General features: G+C 40.1%; 3 protein-coding genes across 4 annotated transcripts; 2 read left to right on the top strand and 1 right to left on the bottom strand.

Annotated features, from left to right (window-relative positions):
* Window positions 1-1,511: 1,511 nt before the first annotated feature.
* On the top strand, window positions 1,512-6,790 carry nostrin (nitric oxide synthase trafficking). Of its 2 annotated transcripts, none has more exons than XM_080478034.1 (16): window positions 1,512-1,656; window positions 1,805-1,890; window positions 1,978-2,061; window positions 2,287-2,349; window positions 2,452-2,533; window positions 2,623-2,685; window positions 3,141-3,239; window positions 3,357-3,482; window positions 4,340-4,438; window positions 4,521-4,646; window positions 5,053-5,161; window positions 5,268-5,356; window positions 5,455-5,580; window positions 5,820-6,045; window positions 6,136-6,225; window positions 6,299-6,790. In XM_080478034.1, exons 1-16 carry the CDS (start codon window positions 1,561-1,563, stop codon window positions 6,433-6,435), a joined length of 1,701 nt encoding a protein of 566 aa, XP_080334160.1. In that variant the 5' UTR covers window positions 1,512-1,560; the 3' UTR covers window positions 6,436-6,790. The 2 variants fall into 2 exon arrangements, with proteins under 2 accessions (XP_080334160.1, XP_080334161.1); XM_080478035.1 differs by having other exon boundaries at window positions 1,607-1,656; window positions 6,133-6,225; window positions 6,299-6,782.
* On the bottom strand, window positions 6,700-9,929 carry spc25 (SPC25 component of NDC80 kinetochore complex). The gene is made up of 7 exons (XM_080478048.1): window positions 9,835-9,929; window positions 8,700-8,867; window positions 8,539-8,604; window positions 8,230-8,376; window positions 8,017-8,142; window positions 7,424-7,522; window positions 6,700-7,169 (listed from the first exon to the last, which is right to left on the bottom strand). Exons 2-7 carry the CDS (start codon window positions 8,848-8,850, stop codon window positions 7,045-7,047), a joined length of 714 nt encoding a protein of 237 aa, XP_080334174.1. The 5' UTR covers window positions 8,851-8,867; window positions 9,835-9,929; the 3' UTR covers window positions 6,700-7,044.
* A 1,163-nt stretch (window positions 9,930-11,092) lies between these two features.
* LOC308118674 (glucose-6-phosphatase 2-like) lies at window positions 11,093-12,492 on the top strand (the record flags this gene model as incomplete). The annotated part of the gene is made up of 5 exons (XM_080478184.1): window positions 11,093-11,310; window positions 11,386-11,495; window positions 11,585-11,696; window positions 11,779-11,900; window positions 11,981-12,492. The coding sequence occupies 5 exons, from the start codon at window positions 11,093-11,095 to the stop codon at window positions 12,490-12,492; spliced, it is 1,074 nt and encodes a 357-aa protein (XP_080334310.1).
* Window positions 12,493-13,131: the final 639 nt, after the last annotated feature.

The following is a 13,131-nucleotide window of genomic DNA, read 5'->3' as shown; positions in this document are numbered from 1 at the left end:
ATTATCATTTACACTGAATAAATGCCTTTGTGCATGATGATAAATCAACACATTCAAATGATTTGCTGTAACATGGCCAGTATATATTAAGGTTAACTCACAGGGAGCTGTTATATTTATTTTGCTTTTTTAAAAAGGAGTAACGCCATGATAAAAACTGATGTTCAATTTTCTGTAGAATCTAATAGATTTTTAACATCGGATGTAAATGTAATGGAGACAAATCAAAATTGAAAAACAAACAAAATCAGTGGATGTGATTGTTAAAGGCTGTACACACAAACAACAGCTCACTCATAGATGTGCATTTTGAAGTAGATGTATCCCATGAGTTGAGAACAACAGACCATATTTTTTTGATTTTCTCAATTTTGTTAAGACCGTAGTATGCACAAATACTTAGTAAAAAAATGAGTTTCGTACCATTTTCTTATCTATGAGGCAATTTTTTTTTATCCATACTCCTGCTGGTGTCACGCGGCATATAATCATTCCATTTAATCCTCTTTTAATATTTTAGTGTTAAACATATTAAGACATCCAACATTTCAGTATTTATCTCATGAGTTTCACACTGGAGCATCTTTAACCACCATCAACAAACACACTATTAAATCCTCCATTCAAGATTTCAGTATTTACATTAGTTGGGTTAGTATTATTTCAATTTTTTTGCTCAATTTGACCATCTTCTCTATGCTTAATTAATGTTAGGGTCACAAATAGGTGGATATCATAATAAGTGAGGGACACAAGGGTAAGATTTTCCTTCCTTGAGAAAACATAATTATCTGGTTAAATTTACCATTTGCGCATATCTCAAAAGAAAATGCTATCAAGAAAGGTTAGGATGCATATCAAAGCTAACACAGAAAGACAAACATGCACACATTCACATCAATTCACCAAACAAGCTTTTCTCTGGTTGGTCAGTTGATTTGAACAAAAGTCGATCTGAGGAGCATTCACCACATCACTTCTCATGGACTACAAGACACTCATTATTTACTATTGACCAACAACACATATATGTTCAGACACACCAGCTACAAATGTGTATTTATCAACAGCTTCCCAGCTTAGGTTAGGTTTTTGCACTGTTTCCACCTCATTCACTTGTGAACTATGGTCTGTTAATAAAAAATAAAAAAAACACTTTGAACGGTTATATGTTCAATTTGAACATTTTAATTGCCTTATTGTCAAAAACACACGACCTGATTGAAAACTGTTCCTCATAAATTCCTGCTGATCTTCCACAAAACACACGAGTTAAAAGCAGCTTATAAACTACAAAAGCTGAGTGTCACTCATTTGTTTTAAATTCTTTCATTACGCCTAAAAGTACCTCTAATTTGGCCATTTTTACCTTGTGAAAAATGCTAAATGCTTACAGTGCAGTTTCATTTGTTTACATTTTCCACGCAACTCTTCCCACTTGTACAACCTGACTTGCCCTTTAGCTAGAGTTTACACTTGTCATTTTTTCTTTACCGCCTCCTCTCACTGGAATTTTCCTTCGTGTGGCGCACTGGCAAAAAAAGCTCAGGCCATTTCCGCATGAATGAGTTTGGGAGGAGAATGGTCAAAGTTCTTCGTTCAAAGTCAACAAACGGCCGTCGTCTCAAGATGAAGGACCCTGTCAGCACCTGCTCTGTGAGTATCTGCTTTATACATGCATGCCCGTAAAGTATAAGATTACTGGACGTGACTTACCACCTACTTACTTACCTCTACAAGCTTTGGATTGTTTCACCTGGTTTGTGTGCTTATCGGCCCCTGGCACGACGTCACTGTCTTTCAGTATCAGCAGCTTTATCAAAACGTGAAAAAGTTTTCCAAAAATGGGGAGAACTTCTGCAAAGAGCTTATGGCCGTGTTTCAGCAGAGGTGAGTTCAGTTCGGTCAGAGTGTCGGACGTTTGATTGACTGCAGGAGTTGTGTTTTGATGCTTGCTCCAACCCCGTGCCGCTTTAGGGCCGAGCTGGAGCTCACGTATGCCAAAGGCCTCCAGAAACTCGCCGGCAAACTCATCAGGGCCTCGAAGGGAATGTCAAACAAGTAAGGGGGACACAGCGCTGAATTTTGAATGAGGCCCCGTCTTTTGTCTGTTTTGTATGAAATATGATCTCTTCCTGGGAACAAACCGCCATGTGGCGCACAGAAACAATGGTATCATGGGAAATAACATGGACGCACGCAAAGCTAGATGTGATCAAAACACAAGCAGGTGTCGGCCTAATTAGCCCACAGCTCTAACCTTTTCATGCTGGCTCCCCCACTCAGTTCCACCTACAGCGCCTGGTGTCATGTGTCAGATGAGATGTACTCAAGGGCGGACGCACACAGGTAGTTTTCAACCCGGCTTCTCCTCCCAGCCGAGGCTATACACAGATTAAATAATGGCTGGGGAGATTCAGAGTTGAATGTGGCGTGACGTTGTCATTTCAGGTCATTAGGAAATGCATTTCAGCAAGAAGCAATTCTGGAACTACGACAAGTCCTCGACGAGCACACGAAAAGGAAGAGACCTGTATGTAATCTGTCCTCCCTCCCTGCATTTCTGCTTTAGTACCCAGGCGTATTATTATGTGTCTCTTAACCTTTTATGCATTTTGAAAGCTTGACAGCGCTGTCGAAAGAACCGGAAAACTTGTTACTGCAAACTGGAATGAACAACTCAAGGTAATAAAATCTTGCAAAAGAAAAAAAAACTGTATAAACACAAGGCGAGATAAGAATCAGCTACGAGACAGCTGCGTTGACTTTGATAAAAAAAAGTTTGTGTGGTTGTAAACTTATAAGTTCTAATGCAGGAGTCGTCATAGCGAGAGCAGTAGAGTTTTGTACCATTGCTTTCTGCACAGAGCAGTGGAAGTATGCACCACATGTGAAGCAACATGTTGACCTACAATGGTGTGAAAACAAAACAAAGGTTTAACTCTTAACTGTTTTCGATGGCACACTCTGAGATATGGTTTGGTTGGTGTCGCCATCGCAAACTGTATGTGAGGAGAAACGAACGTGATAAATTCTCTCACTGCAGCAGCTTATATCTATAATTCAACATTTTATTGTTGCCCTGCAAAACATTAATTTGATAGTAATAATCCCGTGACCATGTTTTTCCTCCATTACAGGTCAAAAAGAAATTAGTGGGACTAACCAGAGAACATGAGGCTTTGTTCAACTTTGTTGAAAGCAACAAACAGATGTGCACCGAGAAAGAAAAACAAAAGGTATTTGGAAAAGTTACATCATTGTTCACTTTTGAACAGTCCAGCAAAGAATACCGGTGTGTTAAAAGCTCTCATCGTTGTTGCTGAAGATTTGTCCTTTCCTGGTTTGGACTGCAGATGCTCAACAGGCTGACTAAGTCAGCGGAGCTGCAGACCCGGGTGGATGAGGAGTACTTCAATATCAACCTGGAGGGTCATCAGATTAGGCTCAAGTGGGAAAACACATTGAAACACTGCTACCAGGTGAGGAAAAAACAGAACCCTTCCCAGTTCAGACATTTCGCTGCTGTTTTTCATCTTCATGTCGGGTTTGGTGTGAGCGAGCAGGGCTCGCAGACTTTCTCAAGGGCGTCTCGTTTGTGAGAACAACAGTTCAGCCAGTGAATGTTTAGCCAGAGAAAACCTGTCAATGACTCAGCCGGTTCACCAGCAGAGCGCCGCGCCCCGCACCATTACGTAAACGCCATCATATCATGAATTGATTTCCTCATTTTCAATAAGACGACATAAAACTATATATATACATTCACAGTAACTTACAGTGAATTATGTTGGACTGGCAGTGTTACGGTTTTATTGCAGAGGGTACGACGGAGTGTGGGAGCTCTCCTCCTTAACAAATCACGACATAATAGAAATCAGGGAAGAGCTATTCTACTAATAAATGTGAGCTTATTGTGAGTGTAATGCAGACAGATTATAACATCAAAAGAAGTGTTAGTGTAAAACCATTATTGTAACGGCTACAAACGTTATACTCAGAGTCAGCATCTATATTCCACAGGAATAGTTATACTTTATGGATTCTGACCCTTGGTTAACTAAAATATATTATGTGAATAAGACATTGGAGAGAATTCAACCAAAATAGACTCTTGTTGTGAGACAGAGCATGTGGTTTTAGGAGGTTCACATGGTTCAAGAGCTCATTCTCCCAAATGTTAAAAACCATGATTCTCGACATCATGACTTTATTTTCTGTAGTGGTTTTATCCAGGTATCACTTCAGCTGAATATTACAGTCACCCAGCAGGATGGAAATATTCTCTGAGGAGGGGTTGAGTGGACTGTAGCGACCATCAGTACTTTGTGTTCTTCAGGTCATACAGGAGATGGAGAAACAGCGAATTGAAGTCCTGTACAACAGTATGAATAGGTACAACCTCCACATGTCTGGTTTTGGGCAGACCCTCGAACACGTAAGTCTTCTTCACCCCCTCATCACTAAGCGTTTCGTCCTGGATGATACGACCATTTCATACATGCGTCTGCTTCCTCCAGGGCCAAAGACAGATTGAACAAGCAGTCCAGAGGGTGGACATGGATAAAGACATACAAACCCTAGTTGAGGTGAACGGCGTCACAGCTGGAGATAACAAAGCTGAGTTCTTGATGGCAGATTATTTTGTAAGTTTGACAGCTTGAGGAAAGGCTTTTACTGGAGGCCAAACACTCACTGAGTGACTCATTTGTTCAGACTGAGGCGTCGCAGCTGGAGGCACCCGTTTTGGCTCGGAGCATCCACTTAGAATTGTGTAAAACCTGACAGGAATTCTTTACTCAACTGTAACACATTATTAAATTGTACATTTGACATAAATCAGTATCTATCAGCAGCAACTGGAGTCGGTTGGTGTTTTTTTCTGATTTTGATCACATATATAGTACATGTTGAGTCACTCTGACTGTCACTTGAGGCCCATTCTAAGCCAAATCACAAAGAGTGTTAATCATTTATTTATTTTTTTAAAACCAAGACACTTACTGATGTGGTTGGGTTTTTTTTTTGTACGTTTCTCACATCCATGTTCAGGAGGAGGACAGCAAGTCACTTATGGGCAAAGACAGAAGAAGAGAGGCCATCAAGCTGAAGCTCCAGCGTTTGGAGGACAGCGTCACAAAAACAAAGAAAGATCGCGAAGGCAAGTCCCCAAAAAAATTAAATAAACATTTGATAAATAAACAATAACATAGAGAGCTCATTTGAGTTGTGGCTGAGGCTATTTTAATTTCTTGGTTTCGTTGCAGGAATAGAGAAACTGGTGAAAATGTACTCTGAAAATCCTTCTTTTTCAAACCAAAAAAACCTGGAGGAAACTGAACAGCAGCTGGATGAGGTAAAAAAAAAAAAAAAGCGAGGTCTTATAAAGAACTGGACGCCCGCTTTAATGTTCTCTCAAGTTAAAGTTGACTTGTAATCATTGATCACTGGCAGAGTGCTCTCAAGCTGGATCTACTCGAGGCGACGCACTGCAAGCTGTCTGCGTCGCTGTCCGAACTAGAAGGGAAGCCCAGGTCTTTCCACCGGTTCAGAGGCAGCATTTCCAGATGGAAAGATAAGGTAAGGCCAATTCATTGCTTTCAAGATGTTTTGGCACGGAGCGTCTGAGAACGCTCCAACTGACGGGAGATGGATGAGACACAAACTCTGCTCTTTGAAGTCCTTCAGACACAATAATGAAACATAAAGTTCCCATATTTGGTGGTATTGTGTGTTTGTTGTCTGCCTACACCTTTCTAAAGATTTAGTAAAACAATATATATATATATATATATATATATATATATCTTTTCCTCAAGGATTGCGAGCACAGTGTTGTTCAGCTGACTCGCCCAGTCAAACTCAGGAAGACGCCGCTCAGATCCCGACATTCGCTGAGAGCGTCCATCATATACAAAGGACCGTCTCCGTTTGGAAACCAGCCGCCGGCGGAGCGTCCTCGCAGCGCCGCTGACCTGGTCACTTCCACGACCGAAGCTGCCGAGTGTGACAGCACCGTCAACACAGATGATGGCAGAGGACAAGGTGATTCATTCACAGAGCATCAACTCTAAGTTTTTCCCGAAATATTTCAAATTAAAAGACATAATATATATATTTTTTAACTTTCAGCAGCTCAAACAGCAGAGAGGAACATTATAGGAACATGCAAGGCTCTGTACAGCTTCACACCTCAACACCACGATGAACTGACTTTGAAAGAAGGTAAGTACTGATCCCACAAAACCCAAATAACTAAAGCTGGCGGCGCTAACCTGTGTAACGATCCCTGTGACAGGAGATCTCCTCGACATATATTCCAAAGAAGAAAGCGGCTGGTGGTACGGCGCTCTTAAAGGACACTGTGGCCTTTTCCCATCAACGTATGTTGAAGAGCTGCCATGTTTTGACGCCGTTAAATCCTCTGATGCCTGATGAACAGCGTTTCGTTTTGTTTTTTTCTTTCACAAAACTCACCCTGAATCAAAGATTCTCAAATCCCGCGACACCAGGAATCACACAAACCTGAAAACACGAGTTTGTTCACACACTGAGCAGTTTCAGTCAGATCGAAATGAGTAACTTAAACTCATTTGCTTTTTAGGATTGATATTGTTGCTGAGCTTTTATACACAAATCGTTTGTTGTTCTTGTTATTTATGCCACAACGTGTACAGAAAAAAAAAACCCCACTGAAATCTTTAATAAACACAGTTTATTATATTCATGTGAATTCATTCTTGGGGGTTTAAATGCAATCATAATAAAAAAATTAAATGGTTTACAGTTGTACAGAGGAATTATTGGTTAATTATGTTGTGGCTTTGAACGGGTTCGGGTCTCACAGATTTAACCACAGAGCTGGCTTTGAAAAGACGCCAAATCTGCAGTAATTGCTATTACTTCTTACATATATTTACAATCTAACCGCTTGGGGAAGTCTTGACATGGAATCTGACAGTGAACAGACCTGTCATACGTCTCGATGTGAACCTCGCTTTCACGAGACCACACCGCAGCGGGTCCTCTCTTTTCCTTCCAACCTCAGCAGCGTGCCCGAGAGATGAACTCCCTCCTGACGTTCGCCAGGAATGCCGCCAAGTTGTTGGTCTCCCGCAGTCGGCTTTCCAAGGCTGGCAAACACTCGAGCGGAGGGTCGCTGGACACAACTGTACAGAGTTGAGGGGTTATTACCAAATCAGTTGCTCATAGTAATCGTGGTGAATTGGAGTAAACAAAACTTATGTCCAAAGGCAATATGAATCTTCAAATATCTCAGGTTCACACGTCCGCATTAACGACCCAATTTGTTATAAAGTGTAAAACCTTCTAACTAAAAACATGACGCCATTTATAGTTTCTAATATTTTCAAATGGATAAATATTACCAGTCAAGGACACACCGCACACATATTTGACTTACTTTGGTATTGTCCATTCTCGTTCATTCCCATTGTGACCACGTAGGCGCTGTCCTGGTCGGCCGGGTTGATGTTTCGAAAAACAAACTGTAACTTCTCACCTAGAAAAAACAAACAAACAAATTGACATTTCAAGTGTTCGTTTACTTCAGTTAGTTCAATCATGTTGGAGTATGTTCATTTACTTTTAAGAGTCTGTGCCGATACTATAATCCATGATGGCAACACAATAATCCAGGGCAGAAACTCCATTTCAATAATCTGCCAGACAAAATAATTACGTCTGACTATATTACCAAGTCTACACTCGATCTAGCAGATTTATGGATTGTTTTGTTCAGATTAAGTGCTGTAATCCTGTTTTGCGAAAAATTATATATTTGTATAAACGGCTTGGTTTTCACCTAATGGGAGATAAAACACTTTCCGACATTCAATTCATCCAATCTTCTTTCAGGCAATGGTGTACACATACCAAGAATTTAACAACCCAACAGACAGTATTAATTCACAACTTGCAAAGTATTCATATTATTTGTGTTCAACGGCGATAAAGAGGATTCTAGAAAACTTTGGCTATAAAAATCTTCCATACCTTTGGTCACCTCTGTTTTTCCAAGAATGGTTCGTATCTCAAGGGCCAAATGATCTTGGAAGACATATCTTGCTTTCTGGAGATTCTTCAGCCTGTTTTTGTTTGCTTTATTTTGAGTCAAAATTACTGAAAAGAAATACAGACAAAATGAGTTGTGGAAACAAATGAGCCTTTAAGATACATGCTTCATTCCAGTTAGATACACTGCCTTACATTCTCGTCTCTTGGTGTGCTCCTCTTTAAGTTTCTCAATCTTCTGGATGATGTCGTCTTTTTGCATCTCCTTTTCTTGAATCTCAGACACCACCCCAGAGACCACACGCTGATTCTCCTTCAGAGACACTTTTTTCCGTTCCAGGTCTGGGAGAACAAACAGTGAATCTTATCCTACCAAAATAAAGCTTGACACTTTTTTTTTTTAAACTACAAAATGCTGAAACATGAACACAGATGCAAATGAAAAAGTTACGCAAAGAGCAAATGTCACATACTCTTCCTTTTTGGCCTGTAGTAGAAACTCACCTTTTCTGGATGACTGTATTGTTTCAAACATCATCTCATCATCCCGGCTTTTCTTTAAACATGTATCTGTACCGAAGAATAAGAAAACGATCATAAATATCCATGTTCGCATCGCAACTTATACAAGTGAAAAGTGTGAGCACAGACCGTCGGACACTTACCGATAGCCGAGTTCACAAACTGTTTGTGAGACACGGACAAGTCAGCAGTCATGTCAGCTATGTCTGCAAATGTTTTTAGCTGCTTGTTGTGAACCTCCTCCATTGCACTTGCAAACCTGTCACTCATGCTTGGGTCAGTGACGGACATCATGATGATAATATACCAGCCTGTGAGTAAACAGAAAGGAACACTACTTTACTGTCGGGACACAGAAAAACTGATGCAGAGCAAGAGTAGCTCATGAAAATAGTGAGTCAGGCTTGCTCCTTATCAAGAGGTAATTTTCTCCTTGAGCAAAGCCAACTAATGCCTCTGCACCACAAAGGAGTGCTAATATTTCATGCGGCCAGCTGGGGAGAATGTAAAACGTAAAGGCAAAAAAGACTGGTCAATTCTCAATAACAATGACTATTTTGACACACTTGTTTAAGCCTTTTAACGTGGTAAAGCCCATCCTGTTCATCCATGAGAGTAAAGCAAGGTATGCTTTCTTATATAGTTCCATTCAGACATAAGGAAACACGTTCAAATAATGTTTTTTTAAGAACAGCATACATAAAGAAGAAGCTTTATTGAGATAAAGGTGATAAAATAAATAAACTAAATTGTTTATTAATAGTATTTTAAGTCCTGGTTTAAAAGGAGTGAATGTGTGAGGTGTTTAGGATGTTTGTTTCACAGGTCAAGAGCGAAAAGCTGCTTCACCCGGTTTGCGTCTGACTCTGGGAACACTCAGCAAACCTCTTTCTGAGGATCTCAGAGGTCTGGATGTTTCACATTCTACAAGTTTATCTGAATTGTATTTAAGCCGGAGACCATTCTACTGCCTCTATGCACAATGGTAGTCATATCGAGACAGCACAATGCTGACACTCCTGCACAAGAGTAAATAATAAATAAATAGTATATAGTGAATAAATAGTAAACAGGAGAATGTTTCCCGCCATACTTTAACACTGTTAGTAATCTAAAAAAGTTAAGATACAACGTGAAAATGGCGGAAGTGGAATGTAAACAAGAGATAAAGAGTCGCGGTTATTTAGCCTCCAGATAGTTACGTTTCACAGCAAGATAAACACATTACTATTCAACGTTATGTTCAGAATGTTTATTATATTAGTGTGTTATACTCACCCGTTTCAGATCGGAGGAGATTAAAAGAAAAACAATATGACAAGATCCCTGAAACTGAGTCGTTATTTTCAAACAAAATCCGCGGTCCGCAGGCCGGAAGTGACGCACCGGAAGAACACGCGTTGTCCCAACGTTTTTCTTCCGCTTTGAAAAATGTGCAAATTTTATTTTTATTTTTTTCAATGTTATTGTATTTGACGAGTAATTACATTGATTTGGAAATACTTAAATACTTCAATCCGAATCCTGTGTAGTCGGACATGGTTGTGCAGAAATAATGGACCCTTTATTAAATGAATGCGGGTTTATGTTACTTTTACATTTTAATTTAAGTTTACAGTCATCGTATGGTTAACATGCAGAAGATGCGTTGCAGTTTGTATGGACATTTTCTTTTAGTTGTTACGTCCATTTCAAATGTACGCCCATGACTAGGCTTTGGAGGAAATAAAACCCAATATCCACAAAATATAATCTTTTTCACTATTGGACCCTCTTAATCTTTTTTGTGCAATATTAGAATCGTTGGATGAAGGTAATAGGATGCCCTCACAATGGAACGAAAGTGGATTTTGTTGCAACTTTATTCCATCTAGTGGTCAGTTTATGGAAGTTCACATGAGTCTGCTTCACTGCTATGCAGCGTCCAGTCTGACCACGATTAACCATATGTAATTGGGAACGTGAACTGCGATTAGACCGTCATGAGAAAGTTTAGTTTTACCCTTCTTATGATGAGTTGTTGCAATAGTAATTCTGCTCAACATAAGCAGACAACATAATGACTTTAGATGCATTGTATAACTAGCCTGTGGATGCCAGATGGGCTGTTGTTTTCAGTTGTGGCATTAAAGGGAGACCTTTTTGTTGCTATGTTCACTAAGGATGCAAATACTAATGAGGCTGAAGGGATTTGGGGGGTTACAGGGGACACGGTCTCCTTTTGTGTATTCAATGGCTAATATTTAACAATTGTAAAAGCAATGATCTGTGAATCATCTAATGGTGGTTATGCAGTCAGGGTGTAAACTGTTTTGTAACTTCTTAAAATGCTGAGCCCTCCTGACCTGCACACACAGTTTATAACTCCTCGTGGGGTCAAACTGAAGAGCCTGCGATTGTTGCATGGCTCCGTTGAATGACTGATGATGACAGGTTAAGATATATAAACCAGCCTGATGTCAGGTCGGGCTGCATGGTGCTTTGACTGGTGCTGGAGAAAAAGCTGTTGCAGCCGTGCTTACAGAAAAGGAACTACATGGATTTTGTTCACAGCTTTGGTGTGCTGGCTATACAGCACCTGCAGAACAACTATAAGGAGTACCATGATTTCCTCAACTTGATGTCTACAGTGAGTGACCCCCGTAATATGTTTTCACTATATTTTCCCCTCTGGTTTCATCTCAGTCATGACGTGGGCACCAAGATGATCTGGGTGGCTGTTATTGGAGACTGGTTCAATCTCATTTTTAAATGGTAAGCTAACTTTAATCCTAACAATTTAGCATTTTTGTGTGTTTGTGTAGTTACAGTTTTGTATTTCTTTTACAGGAGTCTTTTTGGAGAGCGACCGTACTGGTGGGTGCATGAAACTCAATTCTACCACAATGATACAACACCACACTTGGAGCAATTTCACATAACCTGCGAAACAGGACCAGGTAAGAAGGTGCACTGTACCTGTCACCTTATGATAAGAAGAATATTTCTGTTACCAAAATATATAACACATTGTTGTTTCTTTACGCAGGCAGCCCATCTGGTCATGCGATGGGCTCGTCATGCATATGGTATGTGATGGTCACTTCTGCACTAAACTTTGCTCAACCCTCCACTATTTCATCAACTATGTGCTTTCAAAGGTGGGTTCTTTTTACATTGAGCAATTACAGAGTGAGTGGGGTCTTCACTGCTGGTGATGTCAAAATGTTCATTTCCCTCCAGGTTTCGTCTCCTGAGGTTTTGCTTGTGGATGTGTTTCTGGCTCATCCAGATAAGTGTTTGCATCTCCAGAGTTTATATTGCAACACATTTCCCACATCAGGTTATCCTGGGTCTATTCATTGGTATGTTCCAATCTGCCTTCCCCAATTTGTTTCTGTGTTTTATATCAGAGTTGATGACCGCTTTGTTTTCCACTGTTTAGGCATGCTGGTCGCTGAGCTGTTTGATCATGTCCCCTCTGTCAACAATGCAAGTCTGAAAGCGTATCTCCACATGACTGCTTTTCTTTTTTCTTTAGCCTTTTGGTTTTATCTGCTCCTCAGACTGCTTGACATTGATCCTCTTTGGTCAGTCTGTAAAGCCAAACAGTGGTGTGCTAATCCAGCCTGGATACACCTCGACACCACCCCTTTTGCTGGCCTGGTGAGAAACCTGGGAGCCTTGTTTGGATTGGGCCTGGCTGTAAACTCTGACATGTTTGTGCAGAGCTGTAAAGGAAAGAATGGCAACAAAATTGTATTTAAGCTCATGTGTGTGACTGCAACGCTAACATTTCTGCAGCTGTATGACTTCATCAAAATTACCACTCACTCAGAGGTTCTGTTTTACGTGCTGTCATTTTGTAAAAGTGCTTCAACACCCCTGAGTGTGGTGGCTGTTATACCTTTCTGTGTTCATTTGTTGATCAGAGATGAGGAAAGAAAGCTCTCTTAGATCTTGTCACATTGTTCCTGAAACATTTTATTTACATTAAAGGACATTACATTAGACTGGAATCATATATGCAGCCTCTCAGCCTGTTTTCAGACTAACTTAACAGTTATGTAAAGCATGTGATCTGCAATAAATCTGGGAAAAGGTTGTTTTACTAGGTTTCAATTATGAATATGTTGGAAGATAAAATGTCACCTTCCCGTGGGCTCACCACCTGCAGGAAGGTTCTTAATCGGTACATTGTGATCTGGGTGACAGTGCTCAAACTGTCACCCCCGCGACCCGGAAACGGATAAGCGGAAGAAAATGAATGAATGAATGAATGAATGATAAAATGCTATCGATAGTCTTAACCAGTTTTTGTAATTTCGGTGTTGCTTACAACTGGTGTGCATACAGTATGTACATGAAACACTTGGAATGCATGTCTATTTTGTTCAAATCTATAAAAGAAATGTTTTTTTTCTCTCTTTTTTTTGACTCAATCTTTTGAACATCAGGAGTTATTTAGGGGTCAAATTTGAGAGGTTAGTGGACAAAAACAAGATGCTCAGCAGAAGAGCCCTTTTTGAAAACGAGTAAATAGATGAAAAACACACAAAAAAATGTGACACTTTTAAATTCACGACTACTTTTCAT

This window comes from Lipophrys pholis (assembly GCF_963383615.2).
Source record: "Lipophrys pholis genome assembly, chromosome: 13".
Lineage (NCBI taxonomy): Eukaryota > Metazoa > Chordata > Actinopteri > Blenniiformes > Blenniidae > Lipophrys > Lipophrys pholis.
The sequence above is the reverse complement of the archived record's forward strand: the minus strand, read 5'-3'. Positions and strand labels throughout refer to the sequence as shown.

Coding starts and splice junctions, on each gene's coding strand:
- nostrin (XM_080478034.1), top strand. CDS start 1,561: ATGAATGAGTTTGGGAGGAGAATGGTCAAAGTTCTTCGTTCAAAGTCA. Junction 2,062..2,286: donor TCGAAGGGAATGTCAAACAA/GTAAGGGGGACA, acceptor TCCCCCACTCAG/TTCCACCTACAGCGCCTGGT. Junction 3,483..4,339: donor CATTGAAACACTGCTACCAG/GTGAGGAAAAAA, acceptor TGTGTTCTTCAG/GTCATACAGGAGATGGAGAA.
- spc25 (XM_080478048.1), bottom strand. CDS start 8,850: ATGATGTCCGTCACTGACCCAAGCATGAGTGACAGGTTTGCAAGTGCA. Junction 8,605..8,699: donor GTTTGTGAACTCGGCTATCG/GTAAGTGTCCGA, acceptor TCTTCGGTACAG/ATACATGTTTAAAGAAAAGC. Junction 8,143..8,229: donor GCACACCAAGAGACGAGAAT/GTAAGGCAGTGT, acceptor ATTTCTTTTCAG/TAATTTTGACTCAAAATAAA.